The sequence below is a fragment of the Mandrillus leucophaeus genome, unplaced genomic scaffold (assembly GCF_000951045.1).
Source record: "Mandrillus leucophaeus isolate KB7577 unplaced genomic scaffold, Mleu.le_1.0 Scaffold3, whole genome shotgun sequence".
In the NCBI taxonomy this organism is placed as follows: Eukaryota; Metazoa; Chordata; class Mammalia; order Primates; family Cercopithecidae; genus Mandrillus; species Mandrillus leucophaeus.
Genome location: NW_012103142.1, coordinates 7,355,719 through 7,382,811, shown reverse-complemented (window position 1 = coordinate 7,382,811; position 27,093 = coordinate 7,355,719). Strand labels below are relative to the sequence as shown.

Sequence of the window (27,093 nt, the reverse complement as noted above, 5' to 3'; positions counted from 1 at the left end):
TTGTCCTCCTCGGCCTCCCAAAGTGCTAGGATTAAGGCATGAGCCACCATGCCCGGCCTTCCTTCTAATGATTTTCTTCATAACATTTTCTTTTCTCTAGCTTACTTTGTTGTAAAAATACAGCATATAATACATATAACATAAAAATATGTGTTAATTGGTTGTTTATCTTATCAGTAAGGCTTCTGGTCAACAGTAGGCAATTAGTGGCTAAGTTGTTGGGAAGTCAAAAGTTATATGTGGATTTTTGACTGCACGGAAAGTCAATGCCTCCAGCCCCCACATTATTGAAGGTCAACTATATTCTTGTGTATTTCTTTTAGTCAGTATTTGTACTCGTTTCCCTGGAGTTACACCTGAGAGTGGGATTACTAGGCAATAGGGTGGGTGTATGTTTAGCTGTACAGTGCACTTCCAAGTCGTTTTCCAAAATAATTGTGCCACATGAGAATTCCAATTTCTTCACATCCTCATCAGCACATGGCATTGTCAGTCTTTTTAATTTTAGCTACTCTGGTGGGTGTGTGGTGCCCCCTTACTGTGGCTGACTATATTTCTCTGACAACTAATCATATTGAACACCTTTTCATATGCTTATTGTCTATTTGGAAATCCTCTTTCATGAAGCGCCCAAGTCTTTTTCTCATTCTTAAGTTGATTTCTTCATCATTTTCTCATTGATTTGTAGAGTTCTGTTCTGAATATGATCTTTGTTATACGTATGTATAGCAAATCTCTTCTAAGGTTTGTCTTCTCTTTTCACTCAGTAACCGTGCCCTTTGATGAACAGAAGTTCTTAATTGTAATGAAGTCCAACTGATGATGTTCTCGTGTGTGTGTCTTTCCCAAAGGATCCCAAAAAAAAAAAAAAAAAAAACTGAGGGGGAAGAGATTTGGGGAAGATACCACTATTCCTCATCTGACTTTGCCTTGGGAGCCATGGGAGAATGACTCCTGGAGAACACGCAACCTTTTCCAGCTTTCCCCCAGAAGGGCTGGCCCAGGGAGGTTTCTATAAACCTTCTCCCTAACTCTTCCAGCCTGATTTTTCCTTGACCCAAAAATCGTAGCCTCTCTGGGGGCTGTTGGGAAGGGGCATGGCTGCCCCCTGGGTTCAGTTCCCCTTCCTTCCCACGAGGGTCCTCACCTGCTCCAGCATGTCCTTAGCGAGGTCCTCCTGCTCATCCATCTTCAAGATGGCCTGCCGGATCTCCTCGTTAGAAAGCTTCAACCTAAGGCAAAACCCCACCTCAGTCCAGGACAGCCTTCAAACCTTCTTCTCCAAAAGGTACCACTCCGCCTTCCCTCATTCCCTAACATGGACTTGGGAATGTATTTAATAGTACTCCCCCTCACCTCCTCTACAAAGCCTTCTTAGACTAAACGAGTATGATTCAGTCCATAAACTTGATAATGAGCATTTTAGTGTCGAAATAGAGACGTGAGGGTCTCTGTTCTCTTGATAATCCATCAGAGCTGATAGGGGCCATTTGGGAGTAAAAGAGATGTCTTCAATGTAGACCAAAGGGACAGGGCAACGAGTTCCTGATCCTTTTCCTCCTCCTCATGCTTAAAAAATGCACAGCATCTCCACGGGAGGACAGGATTATCGGCAAGCCACTAAGAGGGCAATTTCCTGCTGCCTTCGTTCTCAGAACACAGACTCGCTCTCAGTCTTCTGACAGCGCCTCAGCTCCCACACAGCTGTCCCAATCAGTCTTGCTGTCTGGGAGATGGAGAAGCCACACAGCCCCATAGCCCTTCCCTGTCACCTCCACATGCATCCCCATTGGGAACCCTGGGGATTCAGAACTCTTTCCACCATCCAGTGGGGGAAACTGAGGCCGGGGGGCTTGTGAGAGGAAAGGGGGGAGGATGTCTCAGAGGCAGCTGGGGCAGCACTAAGAATAGTATGGGAGGTGGTGCCCTCTGACCCTGGCTCAGGCAGGAGGCCCCGGTACAGAAGCTGTGCTGTTAGCGCAGATACTGCCCTGTTTGTTCTGCAGCCGCGGGAAATGCTTAGGGGCTGAGATCATGCTGCTCAATGGCCTGAGCCAAGCGAGGCCCTCCGTGGGCTTAGAGCAACTCAGCCGCCAGATGCTGACCAGGCTGGGCAAGGGCCTCGTGACTGGGCAGTTTCCTGCCTGCAGAGCCCCGAACTGCTGCTCAAGGCAGGTTCCCAGGAGACAGTTCTAGATCAATGCCCTCCCCTCCCAGGGGACAGCAGAGAGGGAGAGGCCCAAGACTGCCATCACTCCATTCCTCCACCCCCTTTGTGCCCCAGGCATTCAACTCAACCACCTTCTTTTGCACATACTTGGAAAGAAGGATGATGCAGTTTTGGGCCCTCCGGCCGTCAATGACCGACAGCTCTTTGACCTTGCGGGAAGCCAGGTAGATGTCCTCGGTGGAGCCCAGCTCTTTCTGCAACCAACAAGTCAAGTGGACGGTTGAGGTGTGTGTTCCCTAATCCTCCTCTTACCCACCCCACAACAGCCACCTCCTACCAATCCAGGAATGCTCCTGGCGTGAGGGGAAGGGGGAAGAAAAAGACAGGAGAGAGAGGAGGGGGGCTAATGGCTAGCTTTAAGAGAAGGTATCTGGGACTTTTCCATAGGCTCCAATGGGTTGGGGAAGGACACTGAGGAGTCCCCCAACCTTTCTTTTTTTAAGAAATTATCCATTCTGGACAACGAGGGAAGGGGCTGTGCCAGTGGGTCAGGGCATGACTGATCCCTGTGGCTTTGGGCAATGTGATGTAACCTACCGTGTCTCCCACAGAATCAACTCCCACTCCCACTGCCCAACCCAGAGGCCTTCCTCAGGCTTATGCTGAGAAGCTGGTTGCAAACCCCCAGAGGGAACAGTTACTGACTCCTAGGGACTTTAGGCACAGCCCAAGGTGCCCAGGTAGAGAGCATCCACAAGTTCAGAGGTATGGAAACTGAGGCAGAACTCTCTCCTCTGAGTCCCAGCAGGCAGGTTCCAGAGAAATCATTGATCCCGCCCCACTCCTTCTCTTGGACCCCTGGTGAGGTAGACAGGAGGCTGTCTAGTGTGCTGTGCTTCCTCCGGGAGCTTCAGGGGCCACCTTGCATGGTTATCTGTGTGAACTGTGTAGTGCCTACCCTGTGTGTCCTTACAGGAAAGGCTCTCCTTTGGCCTGGTGGGTAAGACAGTAGACCTAGAAGCCTTCTCCTCATTCCAGGAGACATTGACCTCCACTGCTGCCAGGGGTCTATTTGATTACCTCCCTCTGCTACATTTCCTCTTTCTCTTTGGGGGCCCTCTCCCATACCACCCTGTATGAATGGGGGATAAGGTAGAAGGTGGAATGGACAAGTCCTCTCTGTCTGGCCCAGTACAGAGCAGCAGCCCAGGACAGCAGTTAAAAGTTGGAGTGGTCAGAGCCCCGAGAGTAACTCACCTGCTGAGAAGGATTAGTTATCAGCTCCTAGGCGGCAGCCACAGCCAACAGAGAATTAAACATGCACAACATTAGCCAAGACATTTGGGGACCCAGAAATAGCATGACAGACAGGGGCATCCCTCAGCATCTACACTGTCCACTTTGTCCCAGTGAGACCCATGGTTGGAGACAGGCACCCGTAAGCGGCACTAGACAGGAGCTGCTTCTAGCAGACATGCACTCACGGAGAAGCCAAACAAAACGGAGATCAGGCAGCTCCTCCCATCTGCCCGGTGGGACCACCACTCCCCAGTCAGGGTAGACCAAACCCCTGAGTTCTCCCACCCCAGGCTTTGCTGCCTGTTCTTCCTTTTCCTCTGCTGAAAATGTGCAGAGAGGGTAGAGGACATTCCTCTATCCTGGGATGAGTTCACCTTTCTAAATAGGGGAGGAGTCACAAATGAACTCTATCTGGAAGCTCCAGAAAGTTGTGTTTATTGAGGCAGCGGAAAGCAAGTGTCCTTGAATTTGCTCATTGTCCCTCATCTGTCCTTTGATGTACAATGGGAACTGAAGAGGCACAGCCCACACCTCTGTTCTCCCTGACACCGATGGAGTGGAAGCTACCAACTCAAAACCCGCATGGGGCATAGAGAAGACCATGACTCCCAGGACCTCCCCCGCCCCACAACCAGCTGTGAGAGGAGGAAACAAGGTTCATACGGCCTCCAGGATCCACACAGCAGCAGTCCTGCTGCTGGGATTTCAGTCCCAGAGACTGGATGGCCCACTGAGTGAGGGGAGGCAGGTGATTGCACTGTGTGGGCTCAGAGAGGTGAGAGGGACAGGACAGGAGGCCTTTCAGTCTTAAATCTTCTCAACTCACCAAGCTGGGATGCCCCAGACCCAGTGTGTCCAAAACCCATAACCTTCTTTCCTGACTGGCCCCATCCCAGCCTCACTTCAGGGCCCTGGAGCATGGGTAGGCTGGGCCAGAGCCCTGTCCTGCAGAAAGACTCTCAAACGAGGAGGTGGCCTGCGATCACCAAGCCTGGCACGCTTGCCACACACTCCTCTGTCCTCAGCCCCACTTGTGGAGAATTGGCTCCCAGAAGCCAGTGCTCATAAGAGTTCCTTTCAGCTCCAGCAGCCTTAGCTGCCAGCCTGACATGGGCATGGGGTTAAAAATGTCTCCTGGAATTAGGAGTAGAGAATGTGATGCTGTGGGCACCCACATTTAAACAAACAATCATCTGGCCAGAGCCCTAGGAGCGGCTGCACGTGTCCTCGGTCATCCACAGATCGGGGCTGGGCAGAAAGTGAGCTAGGGCACCCTCTCCAACTCAGTAGGGAGCCAGGCCACAACAGCCAGCCATTGCCAGGACCCGCTCATTGGCACCGGGGAAACCCTCGAGACTGAGGTCCTAGGCTAAGTAGAGAAAACAAGGAAGATGGTAGCCCAGCCCCAAGAGGGATCAGTCCCTCTGGGGCGGGGCCAGAGAGAAAGCAATTCCCTGAGGCTTCTAAGCTGGTCACTCCCTAAATTGACTTAGAGGGAAGGTCCCCCGCTGTGCTAGTTGCCATGCGGATTCCTGGGCCCCAGCTCATCTCCTGAATCACATTCATTTGAGGGTGAGGTCTGAGAAGCAACCCTTTTGGCAATCCCCACAGGTACTCGGCACAGTTTGAGATTCCCACCTCAGGAACGCCCTGCGTTCTGGCAGCAACTCACCCCATACTTTCTCTGTGAGTGGAGGACCAGACTTGCTGACAGCCACCTGTACAGAGAGCCTTGAGAGCAATATCCAAGGCCTCCCTAAGCCCAGCCCCAGCCCCAGCCCCAGCCCCCTGAGTGACGTGGAGCAGCACCTTCTGCCTTCCTTGCAAGGCAGCATCCCCTGCTCGGTCTCACAGAGGTGTTGACAGACAGAATGTGGTGGAAAAGTGGTTTGAGAAGTGATTATGCCTTCTAAGCCTAGTCCCTGAATCCTGGGCCAGAAAGAGCAAGGGTTCACAGTGGTCAGGCCTTGTGACTCTACCTCCGATGCTCCAGGATGGAAGAGAGAAATGGACAAAACACCGTTTCAATACTTGGTGTATAAATATGAACCATAATACAAGGATGTTTCCCCCTATAGCCTGTGCACCTCTACTTCATACCTACATCCTCGGCAAGGATAAAATCATCACCTCATAAAGAATAAAATCATTCAGTATACATGAGAGGAAGGAAGGGAAGGAGGAAGGGAAGGAAGGCAAGGCAAGGCAAGGCAGGCAGGCAGAAAGAAAACAAGCCGAGGTTTGGCTTCAAGGGTATGGTATATGGAAGTTAAAACCCAAGAGGCCAGAGGGTGTAGGGTCTTACCTGGTGCCTCTGATAGGCTGAAAACATCTTTTCAAAATCCTCTAGGTCCAGAATCCGAAATACCTGCATGTCATCAATCTCATTCCATACGGTGCCAGGGACACGCTCCTAAGATTCAGGGTAGGGAGAAGACCCCACGGTTGGCCCAACTCCGTCATGGAGATGCCCCATGCCTCCCTAACCCCACTTATTTCCCAACTGCACATACTACAACGACCAGGATTTCAGACCTTCAGAAGGGAGTCGGTTGCTCCCCTCAACTTCCAACTTTCTTGAATACTCTGTTCCAGGGTAGAGGCCAGAGACAACCCCCTTCTCCTCCCTTGTGCATGGAGCCACATGTAAGCATGTTCTAGAAATCACTGGGGGTGCTGGGGGGGATGGGTAGGCAGTAGGAAAGGGGGTGCACTTCACTTTTTCCAAAAGCAAAGTCAGAAGCTGCGCTCTCAGGGTACTTCACACAGGCCCACTCCCCCTAAAGGGCAGGGTGCCTGGGAGTCACTCCTGTCCTTGGCTGCCATCACTGGAAGATTAAAGCCATACGTATTTGTGATCCTCAAAGCTGCAGCACTGACTGTATTTATGTATCTCAGATGGTTGTTTTCTTTCCCAAGGGTCTTCTTCCCACTTTCCCAGATTCTCAAAGTGGACAAATACCAAAGTTTGGGACCTGGCACCTGTAGTGACACTGCTGAGACCAGCAAGACTCTGCTACAATTTCCCTTTGGTCAGACCCAGGGAAGGTGTTACTATCCTTTACAACAGGGTTTTACATTCCAAGATCTCTCCATTTAGGCCTTACCCCATCTCTGTGTAGGACCTTTGCACTAGGGTCTGGAAAGGAGCTGTTAGCCAAGCCAAGCCAAAAGAAAAAAAAAAAAAACCCTGGAAGTCTCGTAGCACCCTGCTGATGGCCCAGAGCACAGTGAGCCAAGCTCCTGACAGGGCGTTCCAACCCTCCCCTCCCAGGAATCCCCACCTCATCTAGAGCTTTGCTGTCCTTCAGCACAGAATCTCTCTGCCTTCCTCTACCTAGAGCACAGCGGGGAACCTCATTTAACGCCTCCTCTTCCTCTTTCTCCCTACAACTCCCCCTCAGAAAGACTTGGAGAGAGAAACATACCTTTCACTCACTGTTATTTTCTTAAACTCTGGAAAGGGGAGGCTAGGCCAGAGTCAGGGGGTGGGGACATTCCTGTGGCCTTCTGAAGGCCAGGGACCCTCTCGTGGAATGCGGCTGGGAAGCTTGGAGCAGCAAGGGATACAGGCAGCTGGCCAACCCCAACACAGATGCATTCTTTTCATGGCAGAAACAACCGCTGTGTATGTGTGTGTATGTGTGTGAGCATGTGTGTGCTCACAGAAGCACACGTGGGGTAGGGGAAGGGACTAGGAGTCGGGCTTCTGGAAAGGGGTGTGTGGGAGGCAAAGAGAAGATGAGAAGGGAATGGAATCAGGGAAGGCAAAGACAGAGCCGGCTGAAGCAGCGTGCAGCCGGAGTCTAATCTGCAGGGAGGCCTCCCTCTGCAGCTAGGACCAGGGTGGAGGTAGGGGAGAGAGAAGCCTGCAAGAGTAAAGCTTCCTATCCTTCTCTATTCTTGGTGAGGCTGGGGTAAGAAGAAACGGGCTGGAGAGAGAGAGCTGGCTGTTCCACACTGGGAAGACTTTCCCGTGAGACAGCCGACTAAGCTCAGGCGCGCTCGCTCTCACTTCTTCCCAAACACTGGCCAGCCCACGCCCAGCTTCTAGCATCTGCCAGAAGGACTTGAGGCTCTTCGAGGAGGTATAACTGAGGTCCGGAACCAGAAAGCGGTAAGTCTGTTCCTAACATTCCCTACATGTTGACACTCACCACGTTGCCCTGATGTGCCCACCTTGCATAATTGTCGAATTTAATTTTCTCACCACTCTGGCCAAGAGCCCATCATCTCTAGTCTAGACTCCTGGGACTTCTGCCCGCTGGAGATATCCTTCACATGCCAGGGAAAGCTTTCTCAAAAGCATGTTTCGTTATGTTTCCCCCGTGGTGCACTGCCATTGGGGTCAGGCAGGCCTAGCCTGCTGACACTCCCAGCCCTGCCATTTTGTGGGACTGTGGGAAGATGGAGGGATGAGATTTTTCTCCCATGTCACATAAAAGGAAACTGAGTCTCCATCATGTTTTTTTACCTCACCAAGTTGATGTGAGAATTAAGTGAGATAACATACTTCCAACATACATGGTAGGGCCACTAATAATAAACCTATTATATGAAGACTTTCTATATGCCAGTCACTATTCCAAGTACTTTGTATGTAGGAAGTCAATTAATCCTCATAGCAGTCTCTTTTTTTTTCAAGCCGGAGTCTTGCTCTGTTGCCCAGGCTGGAGTGCAGCATGTAGCAGTGCAATCTTGGTTCACTACAACCTCCGCACCCCAGGTTTAATTATCCTGCCTCAGCCTCCAGAGGAGCTGGGATTACAGGCATGCGCCACCACACCTGGCTAATTTTTGTATTTTTAGTGGAGACGGGGTTTCACCATGTTGGCCAGGCTGGTCTCAAACTCCTGACCTTGTGATCTGCCCGCCTTGGCCTCCCCAAATGCTGGGATTACAGGTGTGAGCCACTGCGTGGCTGCAATCTCTTGAGATGGACATTATTATTGCCCCATTTACAGATCAGGAACCTGAAGCTCAAATGATTCCATAACCTACACCTGTCACACAATTAAAAGCTTGGGATTGGGGTGATAAGTTCTCAAAATGTTTTTTTAAAGCCTTTCACCTTTCTCTATGATCTCCAAATGTCCCCCACTGTCTATTCCAACAAACCCACACTCTCCAGTATCGAAATGAAACTCTGGCCTGCTCTGGGCCCCTGGGGAATCTGTGCAGACTTCACTGTTACTGGACCCAGAGAAACTCCTGAGCACACAGCTTCATATGATGAAAATGTTGCAAAAATATTACTTGCTTTGGCTGTCCTTCCTTCATCACTGATGTGCATGATAACTTTTTATTACATCTTTAAAATCTTACATTATAAATTGTGACCATAGGAGACAAAACGTTATTTCTCTTTTTACCACAATACAAAATGTTATTTTCTGATGGTGAACAATGAACCTTTCTGCACAGCCTACAGCCTTTGGTTCTGCAGAGCAGTTGGCCTACTCATGTGCAGTTTGTCTTTCTGGCTCACCTCATGGCCACAGAGCACCCACAGGGTACAACTGTGCAGTGCACCTGTCACCAACCTCAACAACCTCAACAACCTCAACAATTCAAACTCAAAGCTTTGAATGCTGCTAACAGGTGGCTCTAAAGCTTAAGTAACTCAGATTGGAGATGTTATCAGAGGCCCAGGAAACTACAAATGGGCTGTGTTCACACTTCATCTTTCCACCTAGATTATAAAGCCAGAGGCAGAGGGAATTTTCGAGATCATCTCACACATGAGCAAACTGAGATACAAGTTGAGTGATTTACAGAGGTTGTACGGCTAAAGCCACACCTGGTTTGGTTAGAGCCTCACCCTTAACTCATCCCAGGCTCTCTAGGTGTTTCTTTGAACACGCTTCCTAATTTGGCAGATCCTAAGCTCTGAGAGGACAATGGCATTTTCTTACTATTCATCTACCTGGTCTGCCATTAGGAGAAGAGCCCTAATAGATAGCTGACCACCTACTTAGCAATCTTGCATCTCTTGACTCTGCATTTGAGCTCACTGAAGCTCAGACACAATGGTACAGTTATGAGTTCACCAAGAGCTAGTCCAACAGGCCCATAGGGTAAAGGTCAGTGTGGAATCCATTCATCCCAGCTTCAAATCCCAGTGAGCCAGCCTAATTGAAACCAGTTACCATGCAGGTGTTTACCTCAAGGACAAAGCTCCTAGTCCTTCTAATAGGACTGTCATTGTGCAGAACCAGAGGCAGGACTTGGTCCAGGCTGTAACTGGCCTTCAATTGCTAGAGGTCTAATGCAACCAAGGGCATCTCTACTCTATGCTCATGAGAGTCCCACAGAGGAATCAACCCCCACCTGTGGTTCTGGGATTGGTGATTATTAGTGGATAATACTCATTAGGGTCTCTCACTGCTTGTCCAGACATGAGGCCAGTGTGTGCAGCTTCCCCCAGAAAGATGTCAAAATGGATATGTCTTGCCATCAAACTCTTTAGTCCTTTGTATACGTTGCCCTGATCTTTACCAAAACCTAGATGCTGGCCCAAGCTCTTTGCTTATTTTTCCATCCTTTCCTTCAAATGGACCCTGTCCTTGAATTCTACTCAGTGTTTGTCTTGCCTGTGACTCCATTAACCCTGGGCAAACACAAATTCCATTTGTAGACGACTTTGTCAACGTGAGCATTACCCCATGCCAAGCGTCTCTCCCAGGGTAGGTGTTCTCCCCATAGACCATGAGCTGCCTGGCACAGCAAACCCACTTTGTACATCCACATGACTGCCCTTACCCGCCACCAAAGAAAAGACCTGGAGTGGAGATCTGCAAACAAGGGGCAGGCGGTCCCTGAGGCTGACTGCCCTACTGTAGAAGAATGGGCCCGCCAGCCCCCTCCCAGATGCTCACCTCATTCAGCTTCACCCAGTTGAAGGACTTCAGTGGGTGGGAAGGCTGGGGGACACGCTTTTTCCTGAGTGGGACGTCACTGCTGGGGTAGGGGTCCTGAGGGAGGGGCAGGCCCATGCCGAGGCAAGGTGGGGCACCTGGGGGAGTCGGGGGTCCCCCGGGAGGAAGGGGTGGTGGTGGTGGAGGGGGACAACAGGCGAAGGGCAGAGGAGGAGGGGGTGGAGGCAGGTCATTGGTTGTCATTGAGGAAGACAAGGTGAGTGGGCCCCCTGGGGGTGGTGGGGAAGATACAGGGCCTGTCTGTGAGGAAACAGAAAAATCGCAAGGACAAAGCCATTAGCACCGATGCCATTCGGGTCTCCCACCTTGATTCCTCTCCTTACTCCTAGTCTCCTTCCATACTAGACCCCAAATCCTACCCTTAACCTTCTACACGCATTTGGCCCCATTTTCTCTCTCTGCATCCAAACATCTAACACACACAAACACACACACACCACCATCCCCACAGACAGACACACAAGTCACACACACGGGCAGTGGACAATCAGAGTCATAGCCATCACGATGCAACAGCAGGATTGATCTATGCAGTTGTGTAGGTTACTGACTGCACAAGGTCTCCAGCTGAGAGGGAAGTGGATCCAATTCCAGCTGCACTCTGCTGTCCAAGGTGTGCTTCCTGGGACAGTGTCACCCAGAGGAAGGGACATTATTTTTCTAACTAACACAAAGGTGCCACCTGTACAGCCTCGAGGGTCTCTTCTATCCTGGCCCAAGGTCTCCATCTCTCTTCTCCCTCATGCTGGGCCTTTCCCACACCTGCTCTGGCCACCCTGTCCTGAAGCCCAGGTTCTTGGCTCAACTATGGAAAGGGGGAGATGTTTGCGTACTGAGAGTTCGCTGAGCTGGGCTACCAGCTCTGCCACTTGTCCCCGAGCCTGGCGCAGCTCCTGGGACTCCCGGGCCAGCTTGTCCTTCATTTTGTTCAGCGTCCGCATCATCTCTTCCTTCTCCAATGTCTTTGTCTCGCATTCCCGCTCCTTCCTCTCCAGACGGCTCACAAGCTCCATATGTTCTGGAATGGGGGTGGGACAGGAGAGGAAACAGGAGGAGAGAATGTGAGTAATGTGGCCCCTTCCCTGGAAGGACATGGAGTTATGGGCTGGGCAGGGGAAGGGCATGTGGAGTGGACAGCGGGCTTAGGCAGAACCCCTCACCTTTCCGGAACTTCTCTGCCTGGTCTCGCCACTGTTTCACTTCGTTCTCGTTGATGAGCCTGGCAGGGCATAGAAGGAAGGGGCAATGTGATTGTTGACCACTGACTCACAGTTTCCCAGGAGACACCACCTCTCTACCCTCCAGGTGGGGACCCTGGTCTCCAATCTGTCCAGCCACATCAAGGAGGCTAGGATTTAGACTTCCCGGGTGTCTCTCCAGGTCCCCTGCCCCGTTCACATTATGTGTCTGTGGAGACCGTGAGAGAAAAGACCTTTAGATACCTTATAACCTGGCCCCTTTGTGATACAGCTGGAGCTACTGAGGCTCAGAGAACAGGGGTAGATTAATTAATGGTAGAACTAGGACTGAACCTCAGGCTCCCAAGAGTTGTATCATGACTTGTACCTCCTTGTAAAAATAGGTTTACCTTTAAAAGAGATCAAAATATTGGCCCTACCACGGTCCAGGTTTCCAAAGACCAATGTGTAAGAGCAAGAGACATCACCCACACCAGCAATACAGACTGAGTGTGTTCAGGGTGACACAGACGACAGCCTTGTTCATGCCAAGCTCTTGAAACTGTTCAAATTTAGCTTTTACCTTGACACCAAGGCCTAACAGAGGTGAAATCCCAAAGCGAGATCCCAAGAATCATTTCCTTTACAAATCTGAGAATGTGGAAGAGTTAGACCCATGACGTTTAGACCCAGGACACAGAGAACAGAGTATGGAGAGGGAGATATTTGGTGAAGACATTTCTTTGAAGAGGGCCACTGCTATTATCCCCAAGATGCTACCTCCTTCATCACCATCCAGGGAAGGGGTTTCTTTGGGCCCTCTCCTAGAGTTCTGATTCATGTTCCCTGAAGTTGGGAGGGAGACAGGGTAGACTGGGGCCCTACTTGGAGCCAAGCAAAGCCCTGGGAGCAAAAGAAAGAGAACATTGCTGTGCGGGGCCCTGCCAGCACTCCTAGAGTTTGTTGGCACAAGAGATTGCATGAGGGTTGCCCATGGGTCAGATTTAAGCCTCGTGGAGGAACTGGGGTGCAGTTATTACAGTCCCGTGCAAGGGGAGCTGTTTCCACCTGAGCGAAAAGTGGGAACATCTACACCATAAGTCTACAGGCACTGGACTGCCAGGGAACCAGGGGCTGACGGAAGGGCTGGAAGCAGCCAGCCAGCTGGAACAAAAATCTGGCATGGCCAGCGAGCTAGGTTTTGTAGTGAGAGGCACCCAGCAAGGAACTCCTGAAGATTCCAGGAACACACTGATGTCTTTAACCATATGCCAAGGTGAGAGAGCAGGAAGCCTGTTTACTAAATTACCTTATCAAGTAAGACCTTTTCCCTTTTTCCTTCCTGTTCCCCAGGCTGCCTCTTCAGAGGGTCAGATGGGTTAACAGAAAGGAGGGGTGGGAGATAGAAGGGGTTACAGGGTAAACAGAACAGAGAAAAGGCAAATATCACACACAGACATATGTGTACACATATGCACATACACACGCATACATACACACCCATTCCAGTTTCCTGGCCCTGGCTGGTGGAGGAGAAAGATTTAAGGCTAAATCATATCTAGAATGTCATGATTTTTGTCGTCCTAGTTGTAGATTTCAGACTGTGTTGCACTTGAAAGTGATCTTAGGACTTCTGTTACCCAAGAAGGGGTAAAAACTTCATTGGACCTGAGGAGTTTTTAATCCTCTAGCAGTGGAAAAGATTGCCTACTAAATAGTGTAATGAATTAGTAAGAAATAAAACTAAAGTTACCTTTTGATCACTTTCCCAGTTGCACTTGTCCAACATACCAATTAGGATTTTAACTACATCAACATCTGACTATGCAAATGAAAATAGTAGCAAGAATAGCTGGAAAATAATTGTCTACTTGGCTTTGGAATGCAACATAATGAATCGAGAGCCAATTTATCTCCTTTAAGGGCAAGTGGCTCAAACTCATACTGAAAGTTAAGTAAAAGCTTAAAATTAAAAATTAGTATGTTAATGTAAGGCCTTCTTATTAACTGATGTAAATTTAAATTTGTTTCTCTGTGTCTCTCTATCCAAGGTCAATAAACTATGGTAAACCAGAAGGCCTTAGGCTCTGACAACCTTATCCGGCAACCTCATGATTGAATGGTCAGGTTCTACGTCAGTGGTCAGCAAACTTTCTACAAAGGGCCAGAGTAAATATTTTAGGTTTTACACACCATGCACAGTCTGTGTCACTTATACTTGTGTTTGTTGTTTAAAATGTAAAAATTATTATTAGTTCATGGGCCATACACAAATAAGCTGGAGGACTGGAGTCAGCCCATGCACAATAGTTTGCTGACCCTCGTTCTATGTTAATGTGTTTAAATTCCCCATCTATCCAACCCATGCAGTGGATCGTCGAGAGTCGAGAACATGCCCAATACACCTGTGCTGGCTGTCCAAGAGAATAATCACTAGCCACGTGTCATGTGGCTATTTAAATTTAAATGAAACAACCTTTAAGGTTCAGTTTCTTGGTCATACTAGCCATGTGTCAAGTACTCCATAGCCACATTGAACAGTAACGAAATGGCACTTTTTTCATTAGCTTAGAGAGTTCTGTTGGACAGTGCAGCCCCAGACTCATCTGGGGATGACTGGGTTGTGAAAGGGAGCTGAGGTTTCGCTGGTGAGACCAGAGAGAGATGAGGAAGGTGGAGGAAGACAGGGCAAAGGCTGGCCACTGCTCACATGTTGACGATGTTCTTGACATTGAAGTTCTCCAAGGGAGCCAGGTCAGGGTCCACACCCCGCTCATCCTGGAGGACAATCTGCTGGAGGATGCGGTCCAGGAGCTGCCACTGCTGGAAGTAGCCACCGTTCCGTTTGTCTGGGGGATGACAGGTATCATATCTTTCCTGAGCCCTGGAGTCCCCTAGGGCCCCACCCTAGAGTCACTGCCTGGGCTCTGGCTGGTGAGGCATGCCCTTCTTCACCCATGGTAAGCTCCCAGTCTAGAGGAAGAGGCAATGCCATTGCTGATAATGGCAACTCGCTGATTCAGTCATCTCTTGATTATCAGCAACTAGACTTCTACGGATGCGTCAGCCACCTCCCCAATATACTTCTCTACTCGCTGAAATACTTTCTGGCTGCCTTTCTTCCTTGTTTGGACCCTAAGCATACTATGCCCAGGAAATGCAGATTGCTTTTTACATTATCTATAAAAACCACCTGCTCCAAAATATTACATGCTGAATAATGAAGTCTCCAGGGAAGTTTTTTTAAAAAAAAGATTTTAGTATTATCTACACTATTACTCTACAGAGAGAGATGAAGGGAAACTGATTACAGGTGTGCACTGAGAATCAAAATGAGTTAGAGAAGTGCTTAATGGAATTCGAGAAGATTTCTTGTGGAAGTGACCTTGAACTATGAAGGTAAAGGCAGAGTGTGTTGTGTGTGATCTCATAGACTCTCACTCTCATCCCCTCTAATGATAGTCATCTGGCTGGACATGGACTTCCTTTTTATGTAATAACCAAAAACTCTCTTTCCTTGGTCCTTAATCCCTAGCACTTTATCTCTATTGACCATCATAAAAATCCAACAAGTTCAATCCTGACAGCAAAGCAAACCACAATGCCTACAAGGTAGAATACTGAGTCTGCAAAGTCCCATTTTGGGGCAGAGTAGAAGAACCCATTCACATTGCCCATGGAACAGGAAACAGAGGAATCCCTGGGAGCACAAGAAGTCAGGTTTCCCAGAGATGTATATATCCTCCATGAAGACCTTCTGCAATGAGCTTTGGAGAACTGATAGCTTCTTAATTCAGGTCACTGCATCTATCCTGTCCACCAGTCTACTGACACATGCATCGCAAAGTGGTATCATTTACCGTCTACCTTTCACCCAGCAAAATCGTGTAAAGCCAGGTCACTAGCTCACAGAGGCAGAACATGTTTTATCTCAACCCTTGACCCCACAGAAACCAAAATTCTTTCTCTATGTAAATATCTCGCTGAGCCTCAGGTTCATTCACTATTCAAATGGATATAATGCGTATTCCTTAGGTCTTTCTAAGGTTCAGAGACGATGTGCTAAAGGACCTCACATCATGCCTGGCCCAGAGTTGGCACACAATAAGTCACAGTTGCCATCACTGTCACTATGATTGCTGACACCACCAACATCAACCATTATGGTGGGCCACACGTGTTTTCAAAATATTCTCTTTGTGAAGAGCTTAAGTACCAAGGGGTACCGTTAAAGCTCATTTCAAATTGCATTCTGGAGTGGCTATTAGCAATTATGTACAATTTATTCAATCACTGTGCACACCTGGATCTTAAGAACTTAGCCACCTGCTCCCGTAGATGCTGACATTTGGTATTTGTAGGCAGAAGCAGGGGCAAGAGTGTAAGAGGGGAAGCCAACAAGGACTAGATAAAGGAGTTGATAAAACCTTAAGAAAAAAACAACCATGTTCATTCCACATCTGTGCTACTCCCCTAAGCACAAAACTTTTTGGAACTCCCCAACATGACTGATCTCTCCCCCATCATGAGCTGAACGCTGAGCTATTTAATTTTGCAATGATCAAGCTACTGTTTCTGGACTAGGATGTCGGAGTTTCTCAGGGGCAAGTCCCCAGCTCCTTCCCCACATGACAGTGGAGGACCTGGCCCCAAGGAGGGAAGGAAAAGCAGGGGCCTCTGTCATGGGGCCTGGCCTCCCAAGAGCAAGTGCACAGGGAGATATGGTCACACTCCCCAATCCAGGGAGGTCCTAAAGTCTTGTCTCAACCTGCCCCAAGTCAAGGCTCAGGCCAGTTGAGGGAAGCAGCAAGTACAGGGTACTCACAAGGCATCTGCAGGCAGTGGTGCAGCACAGAGAGCAGGCAGGGGTAGGCCTCTGTGTACTTCAGCTTCCTGTGGATCAGCTCGAACATCTGGGAAGCACTCTTGGTGTCGATGTGGACCTGGGAGAGAAGAGGGCACAGTGATTGGGGGGTAGGCAGCAGAGGAAGTCAGCAGGAGAGAGAGACCCTGCTTCCCTCCACTACGCCCTGTCTCATAGGAGAGGTTTTCTTCCCCTGCCTCTGGCCCAGGCTTAAAAAGAGAGAGACAAAAGGAAGAGGGAGATAGTCAATTATGTAAACTAGAGTTTCTCTGTCTCAGCACTATTGGCATCTTGGGTCAGATAATTCCTCATTGTGGGGGCTGGGGGCCGTCCTGTGCATTGTAGGTTGTGTGTCAGCACCCCAGCCTCTCCTTAGCAGATGCCAGTGGCACCCCCTCACACAAGTCAAAATGTCTTCAGATGTTGCAAATGTCCCCCGGGGGAGATGAGAGCAAACTCGCCCCTGCTTGAGAACTACTGATCCAAACTCAGGGAAGGGAGCAGGGGCATAGAAGTTTCAAAGTAGCAGGTGGCATGTGGCGCAGGTCCACCACCTGGGTTCAAACCCCAGATCTACGCTTTAGTTGTGCGATGACAGGCAAGCTGCTTATCCCCTCTAACCTCTGTTTCTGTATCTATAAATCCAGGGCTTTTGTGAAAATATAATGGGATGCACTCAGTGACTGTAAAGCACCACCCAAAAGTAGCTTTCTATTTGGATAGGGATTTTATAATACAATAAAGCAGAGTTGTGTGCTTTCAGGGTTGCTGAGGCTAAAATGAAAATACAATTTAGTTTACTAAGCATGATCTGGTTAGGGATGGGGAGAGGGGACTCAGGAAGTTGCTGGAAGGCAGGGGAAAGTCAGCCCAGGAAAGGTATTTGAGACTAATCACATGTAATAACTTGCTCCCTTTCCTTTGGGGGTTTCAGTCTCCTCCTAGGCTGATGCCTTCCCAGGGGAGGCTTCCACAGCCAGCATACTGCCAAGGCTCTGGAAGTGGGATGTGATGGTTCATTTTAGGGGTCAACCTGATTGGATCAAGGGATACCCAGATAGCTGGTATGCTCAGAAAGCATTCTTTCTGAGTGTGTCTGTGAGGGTGTTTCTCAAAGAGACTGGCATTTGAGTCAGAGGACTGAGTAAGGAACATCCCACACCAGCTCCACCACAGCACAGGGCCTGGAGAGATGGCTGTGGGGCCACCTAGAACCCTACTACCATACTGCCATCGCTCCATCCTGTGGGCTGCTCATCATCCAATTAGCTTAGGGTCTGGAGGAACAAAAAGGCCAATGAAAGGTGAATTTTCTGTCTCCCTCTTCTGGAGCCAGGACACCCTTCTTTTCCTGCCCTTGGACATCAGAACAGTAGGCTCTCCAGCTTTTGGACTCCAGAACTTGCTCCAGTGGCCCCTTAGGTTCTGAGGCCCCTGGCCTTAGACTGAGCCATGCTACTGGCTTCCCTGTTTCTCCATGCAATAACTCCGGCCTGTCATGGGATTTCTCAGCCTTCATAGTTGTGTGAGCCAATTCGCCTAATAAATGCTCTCTCATCTATCCATCTCTATATGTATCCTATTGGTTGTGTTTCTATGGAGAACTCTGATCACAGGACCTGGCCATGGGGGTGCCCACCAGGGAACCAGCCCACACCAGCCGTGCCACAGCACAGGGTCTAGAAAAGTGGCTCTGGGGCCACCAGGAACCCTACTGCCCTATTGCAATCGCTCCACCCTGCCGGCTCCTCACCATGTCAAACCTCCTGGCTAGCTCCAGGTCATCCTCATTCCGCACCATCTCGAAGAAGTCTAAATGTCTAGACAGAATGGGGAGGCAGAGAGATAGATGTTACAGCCAGGACACACCCTTGGTTGAGGGTTACAGCCCCTTTGAGCCCCCCACTGGCTAAATCTGAAAGCTTCATTCAAGCAAAGTGAAGGCAAAATGGGAAAGAAGCTGCTGTTTGTAGGACACCCATTGTCTGACCTTTATAAGATCCCATGACCTTCCTTCGGGGAGGCCAATCTAGGGTCCCTTCACCTTAGAATGGGCTTCTATACTTCGGCACTACTGACATTTTGGGCTTGCTTATCCTTGGTTGTGGGAGGTTGATCTGTGAGGATGTTTAGCAGCATCCTCAACCTCTACCTCCTAGATGCCAGCAGGACCCCCCAGTGTGACAACCAAGAATGTAATGTCTGCAGGCATTGCCCAGTGTCTCTCAGTTGAGGACATCAGCCCTATGTCTATTTTCCCCAGTACTTTCATAGGGTCTCCAAGTCAGTCCTCAAAACTGATCTCTCCCTCATTTTCTATCCTCATGCACACATCCACTCATTCCACCTCAAAAGGATCCATTCTCTGTCCCTTAAAACCTAGTGTAATAAAATAGCCTAAATGAATGGAACAGAACCAGTGGGGCCTCACTGGTACCACATGGGAACATAATTGTGCCCTTGGATCAACAAGGGCTTTATAGCAAGCATTTTGGGTGGGACATTTCTTTGTTGAGCAGAAAGGTTCTGTGGGACATTTAGCATTCCTGGCCCCCAACAACCAATACCAGTACTGCCCACCACCAACCAGTTTGAAAACCAAAGAACACCCTCACATATTTCCATATGCCCCCCAGGGGGCAGTACTGCGATGGTTGAGGGCTACTGGGTTCACCTGTCTATAACATCGGAGATGAGACAAGCCGGTCAGCAAAGAGGACAGGCAAGGACACCCCTGCCCCCCACAGAACTGATTCTGAATCTATGCTGGGTATGGCAGCTGGCCTCCAGAGGGAAGGGCAGCCTTCACAAAGGTCCCAACCATCCCCATCTGAGGCACTGTCCCCGCAGGTTTGCAATGGAGACGGTTGCTTGGACCTTACTTGTCCAGGATGGCATTTTCATGTTGCCGGAGCTTGTCAATCACAGGCTGTATCCCCAGCATCAGGAATTCATACCGTAGATGTAGGCGGAACTCCAGATTATCCTGGGGGTCACGAAGGGAGGGCCAGACTCATTGGCAGATCTCAATTTCCACAACATCCCCAGTGGAGCCCTCATCACCACCCTAGCCACAGACCCAGCACACCTCCCACGGCTAACTCACCTGGAGCTGCTTCAAGTCCCAGAGCTCCAAGAAAGAACAGAGACCTTATTTCTTAGTCTAAAGCAAGCCCAGCTTCTTTTAGGTCTCCTGCCCCACTTCCTTCAAGCCCCTTGCCAGTTTTTGCCTTCAGCATCAAAGAGCAGTGTTGTACAGTGACATGGAGCACAAGCTTTGGAATCAGATAGATCTTGGATCTGGTCTTGTGACCTTGGGAAAGCTTTTAGTTTCCCCATTTGTGAAATGGTCATAACATGACTAATCTACAGGGATGACACTTGTTACAATTCCCTGATGAGGTGTGGTTACCAGCTAATCAGAGCACATGACAGCCATGAAAAGCTGGTACCAACAAAGGTGATGTTAGCACCTGAGGGGAAGATTATTCCCCCAACTGGCCTTCCCTAACCCAGGGCATAAGGACAAATTGTTTTTTAAAAAAAAAAAAAAAAAAAAAAATGTTTTCCTAGCAGAAAAAAAGGGAAAGTAAAGATCATTAAATTGCTCCCTTTGCCCCTTTTGTCCTTCAAGTTAACCTTGACCAGGGCATCTGATTGCCTTAGAATTTGGAATGTTCACCTGCTTTTCAAGTTCTTCTACTGTTGCTTTTTTTTTTTTTCTTTGAGACAGAGTTTTGCCCTTGTCCTCTAGGCTAGAGTGCAATCATGCAATCTCGGCTCACTGCAACCTCCGCCTCCCAGGTTCAAGTGATTCTCCTGCCTCAGCCTCCCAAGTAGCTGGGATTACAGGTGACCGCCACCACACTCACCTAATTTTTGTATTTTTTTAGTGGAGACGGAGTTTCACCCTGTTGACCAGACTGGATTCAAACTCCTGACCTCAGGTGATCCACCTGCCTAGGCCTCTCAAAGTGCTGGGATTACAGGCATGAGCCACCACGCCCGGCCTGTTGCTATTTTTATACTTCAAGAATCCCATTCTGACCCCAAAAGTAAGGGAGACCAGAAGGCATACCTAACAGAAGGCACTAGAAGAACATGACCAGCCAACCAGAAAACAGTCCAGAAACAGCTCCCTACAAACAAGGTCCCAAACTCGCCCTCCTCCCACCAATGATTCCCCACCGCCCTGAGCCAGCATCAGCCAGCTCAGCTCTGGGTCTGTTCACAATGCATGATGCTACCTATGCAGGCAACTCCCCAGGAGCCCTCCCGGGTTTAATATCAAAATCAATTATTGGGGAAGCAACACACTCACACACTCTACCCCAGGTCCAGAAAGTCAGGGAACAGCAAGGGCAAGGAGAAGGCACCCCACCTCTCCAGCTCCAGCATTGAGGACTGCATTGATGAAGGACATGATGGCTGTTTTCAGATTCACTTCATCCCGGTACCGGCCCAGACTTCGGTCTAACTCGTTCAGCAGGGTCTAGGTGGAAACACAGGACACAGCAGGAGAGGGCTGAGTCCCCCTCCAAGTGTGGCCTTTTTGTACCTTTACTCCTGTCGCCTCCACTACCTAGAATACCCCATCTGCTCTCTCCATCTAATCAGGTCTGTCCAATTTACTCTGGGCTGCCCCAAACCTCACCTCTGCCTAGAAAATTCCCTTGCCTCTCCTCACCTCAGTGGCAGTGTTGCCTCACTTCCTCTCCACTCAACCTTTGGGGCTTGGTCTACATGGTTGAGCAGTGCTTCAGTGCCGCTTTATCATCGTGCTCCAGCTGTTTACAGCTCATATGTATTCCCTGCCTAGCTCCTTTATGGTATGAACGCTGCTTGTATCCCTTTTCCATCTTCTGCAGAGTCAGGACCCAGTTTTGGGCAATAAACCATAGGGTTTGTAACATCAGTTCCCATCTCTATGGACTTACTCTGTGCCAGGCACTGTGCTAAGATACTTCATATTTACGATTCATCTCATTGACACTTTTCTGGGCAGGTCAGGGAAAGAAAAGAGAATAGCATGGCTGAAGCCCCCAGGGATGATCCCAGTGTTCCACGTTAGGCATTGGCTCAAGCATAGCACCTAAAATCTCGATCTCAGCAATTGCACTCAATTCAACAATTCTTGACTGAGCCCCTATCATGAGCCAGGTGTTGAGGTTGGAGATGTAGAGCCCCAAAAATAATGCAGGCCAATATTCCAGCTTCCAGGAACCCACTGACTAGTAAGGAGGACAAGTCCATTTCCCACCCAAACTCATAACTCTTAAGGCCCTGCATGTGTTTTTATACAAGCCTTCGAGGTCCCAGTACTCTTCGCCTGTTACCTTCCAGGAGCAGGCATGCAGACCACATTACCTTCCTTTTCCCCCAGTTTCTGCTGCAAAGAGTCTTCAGGCTCTCACTCACGTGTGACATCCTCCGTCCCACCCAGCTGGCATCCCGCCTCCAGCCAGGCCCCTCACCTGGAAGCGGGTTCGCTCCGCTGCGTACACCTGATAGTGCAGCATGGCCTGCAGCACCTTCTTGTGGCCACCAGGCACGAGGCACACAGCACCCAGGATCTCCAGCACAGCCACCTTGGTCTTGCTGTTCTCTGTGCGCAGGCTCTGGGCTATGGTACTAATGGCCTCAGGCTGTGCCAGCACATGTGCCCGCCCCTGGGAGTTGTTCATCAATGCTTTGATGCAGCCGATGAGCGAGGTGTGGATGCGGCTCTCACAGGTGGCATGGTCCATGCTCCGGAGAAAATTTAGCAGACAGGTCAAACCCTCCAGCTCAATGAAGCGGGTCACAAACCTACAAATCAGAGCCATTAACAAATAAAATGTATTGTATTTGCATATGATTCTGCGTACACTTTGCAAATAGTTACCCACTTACCTGTGCACCACCATGCACCTTGTCCCACCTACAGTAGCTACTTGGCTTATTTGTAGTTTATCTAAAGCACTGAAATCCTATCATCTTCACAAAAGACTTGTGTCTTATTTGCATTTTAAATACTGTGCTTTTGCATATCATTGTCAGTTGCATGGCTAAAATAGTATGAATGTGAAGGGGATGATCATGATAATTATCAGAGCTGTTAAACCTCAACACTCCTCTCCAGTGAGGATGGAGATGAAGAGAATTACAGTCAGATAATAAAGAGGACTTCCAGATAGGAAGGCCATCAGAGTCATCGAGTCATGGGGTTAAACCTAGGGAAGCTACATTTCAAGGGATCCTAAAGAAAATAGCAGAGTTATCTATCTTGAATGTTAGCAAAAAAAAGAAAAAAAAATTAAAACCCATTTAGCTCAGGGGTTCTTAATTTGGAGTCTGTTCTGCTGAAGAATCTATGGATAGCATTCACAGATCCAAGGACTTGGGTGGGAAAAGAAAATTACATTTTTATTTTTGGTAACTTCTAATTAAAATTTAGCATTTTCCTCAATGACGAATATCGGCAATAAATGACAGTAGTAGTAAATGACAGTAGCATAATCTGTGACTCTGTCACCCCAAGAAATCACAGCTATTTTCATACCAAATTACAGTTGTACCAGGTATCTCAAAGTACCATTTGCACTCCTCAGTACTTCAAAATTATGATGGTTATCAGACTCGCAGGTGGCTCTTGCTATTTAAGGTATAAAGAAGCACAATTCATTGCTATCTCACTTTTATTATTTGTAGCTGTATTTTCATTATTTGTTCATCCTATCTTTGTATCTATTATTTAAAACATCATTCCTGAGAAGCAGTCCATAGGTTTCACCTGGGTGCCAGATGTCCATGGCATGCTCACACACACAGGTACCCTTGATTTAGTAAAATAATTAATGATCTAAGAAAACTATTATAAATAACATTACTTATCCCAAGTGTATTTGTGTTTATGTTATTATACAAATACGCCTAGAAAATAAAAGAATGTGCTCTCAGACTAAGTTGTTAACAATAGGTATTTTTTTATTTTTTTCTGTTACATGCTTTTCTGCATGCCATAAACTTTCCACAATGACAACGTGTGACTTTTGTTATCAGAATATTATTAAGGGAAATTACAATAAGTTGGGGTAGGAGACAAACCTGGCAACTTCCCTTCAACCCCTGTATTTCCTGACTACCTCATCCTTTCCTCTCTCCCCTTCCCATTCCAGAACCCCACCACTACCAGAATGACAAGAGACAATTAGGATGCTCCCATTCTTCTTGAGGCTGTGTCTAGTCTCCTGGGAAGAGAGCTCAGCTCAGACAACATAGACACCCCCACGCAATGGATGGCTAGCTCTTTGCCAGGGGAAGAGTGGAGGGCGGCTCCTGATTGTTTACTCATTTCCATGGTGTAAATGCTCCCAGCATAGCCAATTTCAAGCTACAGACTGATGTCACTGAATGCAGAGTTGGGAAGAGATGCATATTTCATAGTGTTTCCATGCACATACAATGCATGTAAACTCAAAAATATACATTATAGTAAATGTAGAAAAATAATTAGGTAATTTGGGAGTGAAGAGTTTCAAGTAGTTATTACCTTTATTTTAATATAACTTATTGAATCTTAAACTTATATAATTGAAATTTTAATCATAGCTACGTTTAACAACCAGCTTACAAAATTGCTGAAAATCTGACAGTCGGCATTCGCCAGCTGGTACAAGCCAGTTCCAGCACACCACGGGGCAGACCCAAACACAAGGAGACCCACTTTGGGCCCCACACATTGTGGTCTGGGAAGGGAAAGGGGTCTTCCCATGGCTCCAGGACTTCTACTGCTTTTCCCATTCTAGATGGCAAATCCCATCCAGAGACACCACACCCCCCCCTAGTGGCTGGAGTACTTCTCTACCTGCGCGTTCCTCCTTTCCTGGATGGGGCGCTCACCCTGCCCCCTCATCCTCAGACGGCTCTTTCTTATGTACCTTGTCCATTTGGTCACCCTCCTATTCTATCCCCTTACCAAAAATAAATCAATAAATTTTAGAAAGCACTTGCCCTCGATTCCTCTTTAGAGAGCTCCTCAGGACCTGAGGTTTATCCCACTTTCCCAGGCTTCTCTCCCCTCCTCCCAAGCCCTGGCAGCCTCCCAGGAGAGGAGTAGGGGCTGGGAAGTGAAGTCAGGTGAAGCAGAGTTGGCCAGGAGGACCGGCATGGGAGCAGAGCACTGCACAGGGCTTCAGGAAGGCAAGGAGACCAACTGTGAAGGGACATGGCAGGAAGCAAAAGGGGGAAACTGAGTTACCTCATAGGCTGTGTCCGGAGGGCCGTCTTCAGGTCTTCCACGACTTGGTTCCTCATCTCCGTCTCCTCCTCATCAAACGCGTACAGACTTTGCATCTGAGGGCCAGCAGGTAGAAGGGGGCAGAAGTCACGCTGGGCTGCCTGTCTCCCAACCCCCTGCACTCCAGCCCAGGTATGACCCAGGGGCCATGCTTGCCTCAGAAAGGGTGAGGCCTCGGGAAATGGTTTACTGAGACCGAATGTTGGCCCCTGGGAAGACCTAGATTCTGGGCTGGGACTTCACTTTCCTCATCTGTGAAATGGGGAGAATTACTGGCCCGGTTTATTTCCCAAGTTTGTGTGATGCCCACATGGATTTTAAAATGTTTAAATGGTTGGGGGACTCTGAGATTGCACAGAGGAGGGGTGGATTACCTTAAAATTTCATGAATAACTGGAAAGCTGAACTCCAGTGAGTGGGCAGTAGGGCGCTGAGGAGCAGGAAAAGGCAGTTTGGTGTGTCAGGGGTGGGGGCTGGGGGGATCACTCTCTGCCTTAGCCTTTCCAGGTCGGGGCAGGGCAGGAGAGGGGCGGCCACTCACCGCAGCCATGGAGTTGATGCGGTCAATGTAATAGTCAGGCCAGCTGGTCGCCAGCTTGTTGGGGTCCTCCTGCTCCTGAAACAAGAAAAAGGACAGCATGGACCAACAGACAAGGCAGGCCCGCGGCCTGAGATCCTGAGCTTCATTCAATGTCAGCAGAGGGATTCATTTCACAGCTCTGCCCACGTGGGGTGGGCTGGAGGAAATTACATGCTCTCCCAGGCTTCCATTTCTCCCTTGGTGAAATACAGATGATGAACATTGACTCTCATGGCCAGCCAATGACACGGGCAGAAACCATGCAGGTGTATGTACTGTCAGTGAGCAACATGCACCATTTTTTAAAAATTCTTTTCTCTTGTTCTGTTTGCTCAGCTTGTAGTTAACGAAATATAATTTCCTGGCTGTTAAATCTAATTCGAATTTGTGTTTATTTTTATACATCTTTTTACTTTCTCTGATAATCTCATTCTCATATTTTACAAAAGTATTGGTCTGTGACAGTTGGGAAATTTAAAAACTTAGTCTTTCAGGTAGTTCTAGAACACTAATAGAAAACACTTGGCGCATAATAGGCACTCACTAAATAGTAACTTTAGAAAAATAGAGAAATTTCCAAGGGGTTGGGTTTTGAAAAGACTCAGGAGACCCCCTTAGGCCTGTGATTTAATTCCTGGCAAACTCCCGAATGAGGGGAATGTGCAGCAGGGAGGCAGAGCCCAGATCCGAGGACCTCTGGCCCAGTGCTCAGCCCTCAAGAGACAGGCTCGACTCTTCCCCAAGTAAGGGCAAGAATGATGGGAGTTAAAGAATTATTCATGTTGACTGAAAATCCAGCCTTCTCCAGCCAAATGGATCTGCTTCTGGGCCTCACACCCGTCCTGCTCATTCCTGTTCCTGTGCCCCGGGTCACTTTGGAGGCTCCTCCCCACCTGCTTTCTCCACTGCCCTGCTTCCAAATCGGCATGAAAACTTTAACCTCCTCCAGACCCTCCCTGACAAACCACCTCTCCACCAGCTGCCAGCGGGCCCTGCAGCTCTCAGCTCCATCCACTCGATGTTTTCTATTTCGTTTCACAAAATACAAATTTTAGACCAGTAGGAAAGCTGCTTTGTTTGGGTCTTTATGACTTCACATGGTTAAATGTTAAATTTAACCATGGTTATACGTGTTAAATTCTCCATGACTGAAGGCCAAACATTCTGTCTTCTGCCTTGGGGCGGGGAATCAGCACCAAAAACAATTGCGTCGGCAAGCACATCCTTTCCTGCACTTGCTGGCTCGTTTACCCGTGCCATGTGCACTGAATGGGGACCTACTACATGCCAATCACCATACTGAGCTCTGCAGGTACGGAGTACGGACTAAAGAGTCATGGTCTCTGCCTTCCATGTACTGCCAGTCCAGTACCAGAGAAAGGGTGGTCAATGTTCTACGGTAGAGCTGCCCATAGCAGACCTTGGAGGGTGATCCATCCAACACAGAAAGCTGTAGGGGGTGGGAGTGAGTGGTCTAAGAACACTAGGTTATTAAAGAGTATTACAGCTAAGACAGGTGGGGAGGGTGTTATAGACAGAGGAAGTGCCATGTGGGAAGGCGGAAGGGTGTGAAAGTGTGTGGGGAAATTACAGTTTGGTTTGGAAGGCAGTAAGAGATGCCCTTGTATTTTAATAATTTTTTTTTTTTTTTTTTTGAGACGGAGTTTCACTCTTGTTGCCCAGGCTGGAGTGCAATGGCATGATCTCAGCTCACCACAATCACTTCCTGCTGGATTCAAGTGATTCTCCTGCCTCCGCCTCCTAAGTAGCTGGGATTACAGGCATG

The 27,093-nt window shown here is 48.7% G+C and overlaps 1 protein-coding gene and 1 long non-coding RNA gene across 2 annotated transcripts in view; one reads left to right on the top strand and one right to left on the bottom strand.

Moving 5' to 3' along the window:
- DAAM2 (dishevelled associated activator of morphogenesis 2) overlaps positions 1-27,093 on the bottom strand; it is a 117,207-nt gene that overhangs the window by 13,300 nt on the left and 76,814 nt on the right. Inside the window, exons 4-18 of the mRNA XM_011986643.1 lie at positions 25,269-25,343; positions 24,689-24,783; positions 21,924-22,257; positions 20,831-20,941; positions 19,332-19,435; positions 18,203-18,269; positions 16,411-16,528; positions 14,296-14,434; positions 11,568-11,626; positions 11,214-11,425; positions 10,348-10,647; positions 5,775-5,882; positions 4,501-4,530; positions 2,318-2,424; positions 1,148-1,232 (exon numbers count right to left, since the gene is read on the bottom strand). Of these exons, the coding sequence (XP_011842033.1) occupies positions 1,148-1,232; positions 2,318-2,424; positions 4,501-4,530; positions 5,775-5,882; positions 10,348-10,647; positions 11,214-11,425; positions 11,568-11,626; positions 14,296-14,434; positions 16,411-16,528; positions 18,203-18,269; positions 19,332-19,435; positions 20,831-20,941; positions 21,924-22,257; positions 24,689-24,783; positions 25,269-25,343 (1,944 nt within the window). The remainder of the gene's footprint in view (positions 1-1,147; positions 1,233-2,317; positions 2,425-4,500; positions 4,531-5,774; positions 5,883-10,347; positions 10,648-11,213; positions 11,426-11,567; positions 11,627-14,295; positions 14,435-16,410; positions 16,529-18,202; positions 18,270-19,331; positions 19,436-20,830; positions 20,942-21,923; positions 22,258-24,688; positions 24,784-25,268; positions 25,344-27,093) is intronic.
- LOC105544263 lies at positions 979-8,027 on the top strand. The gene is made up of 3 exons (XR_001006738.1): positions 979-4,124; positions 5,820-5,894; positions 7,506-8,027. It is a non-coding gene; the product is annotated as an uncharacterized LOC105544263 (long non-coding RNA).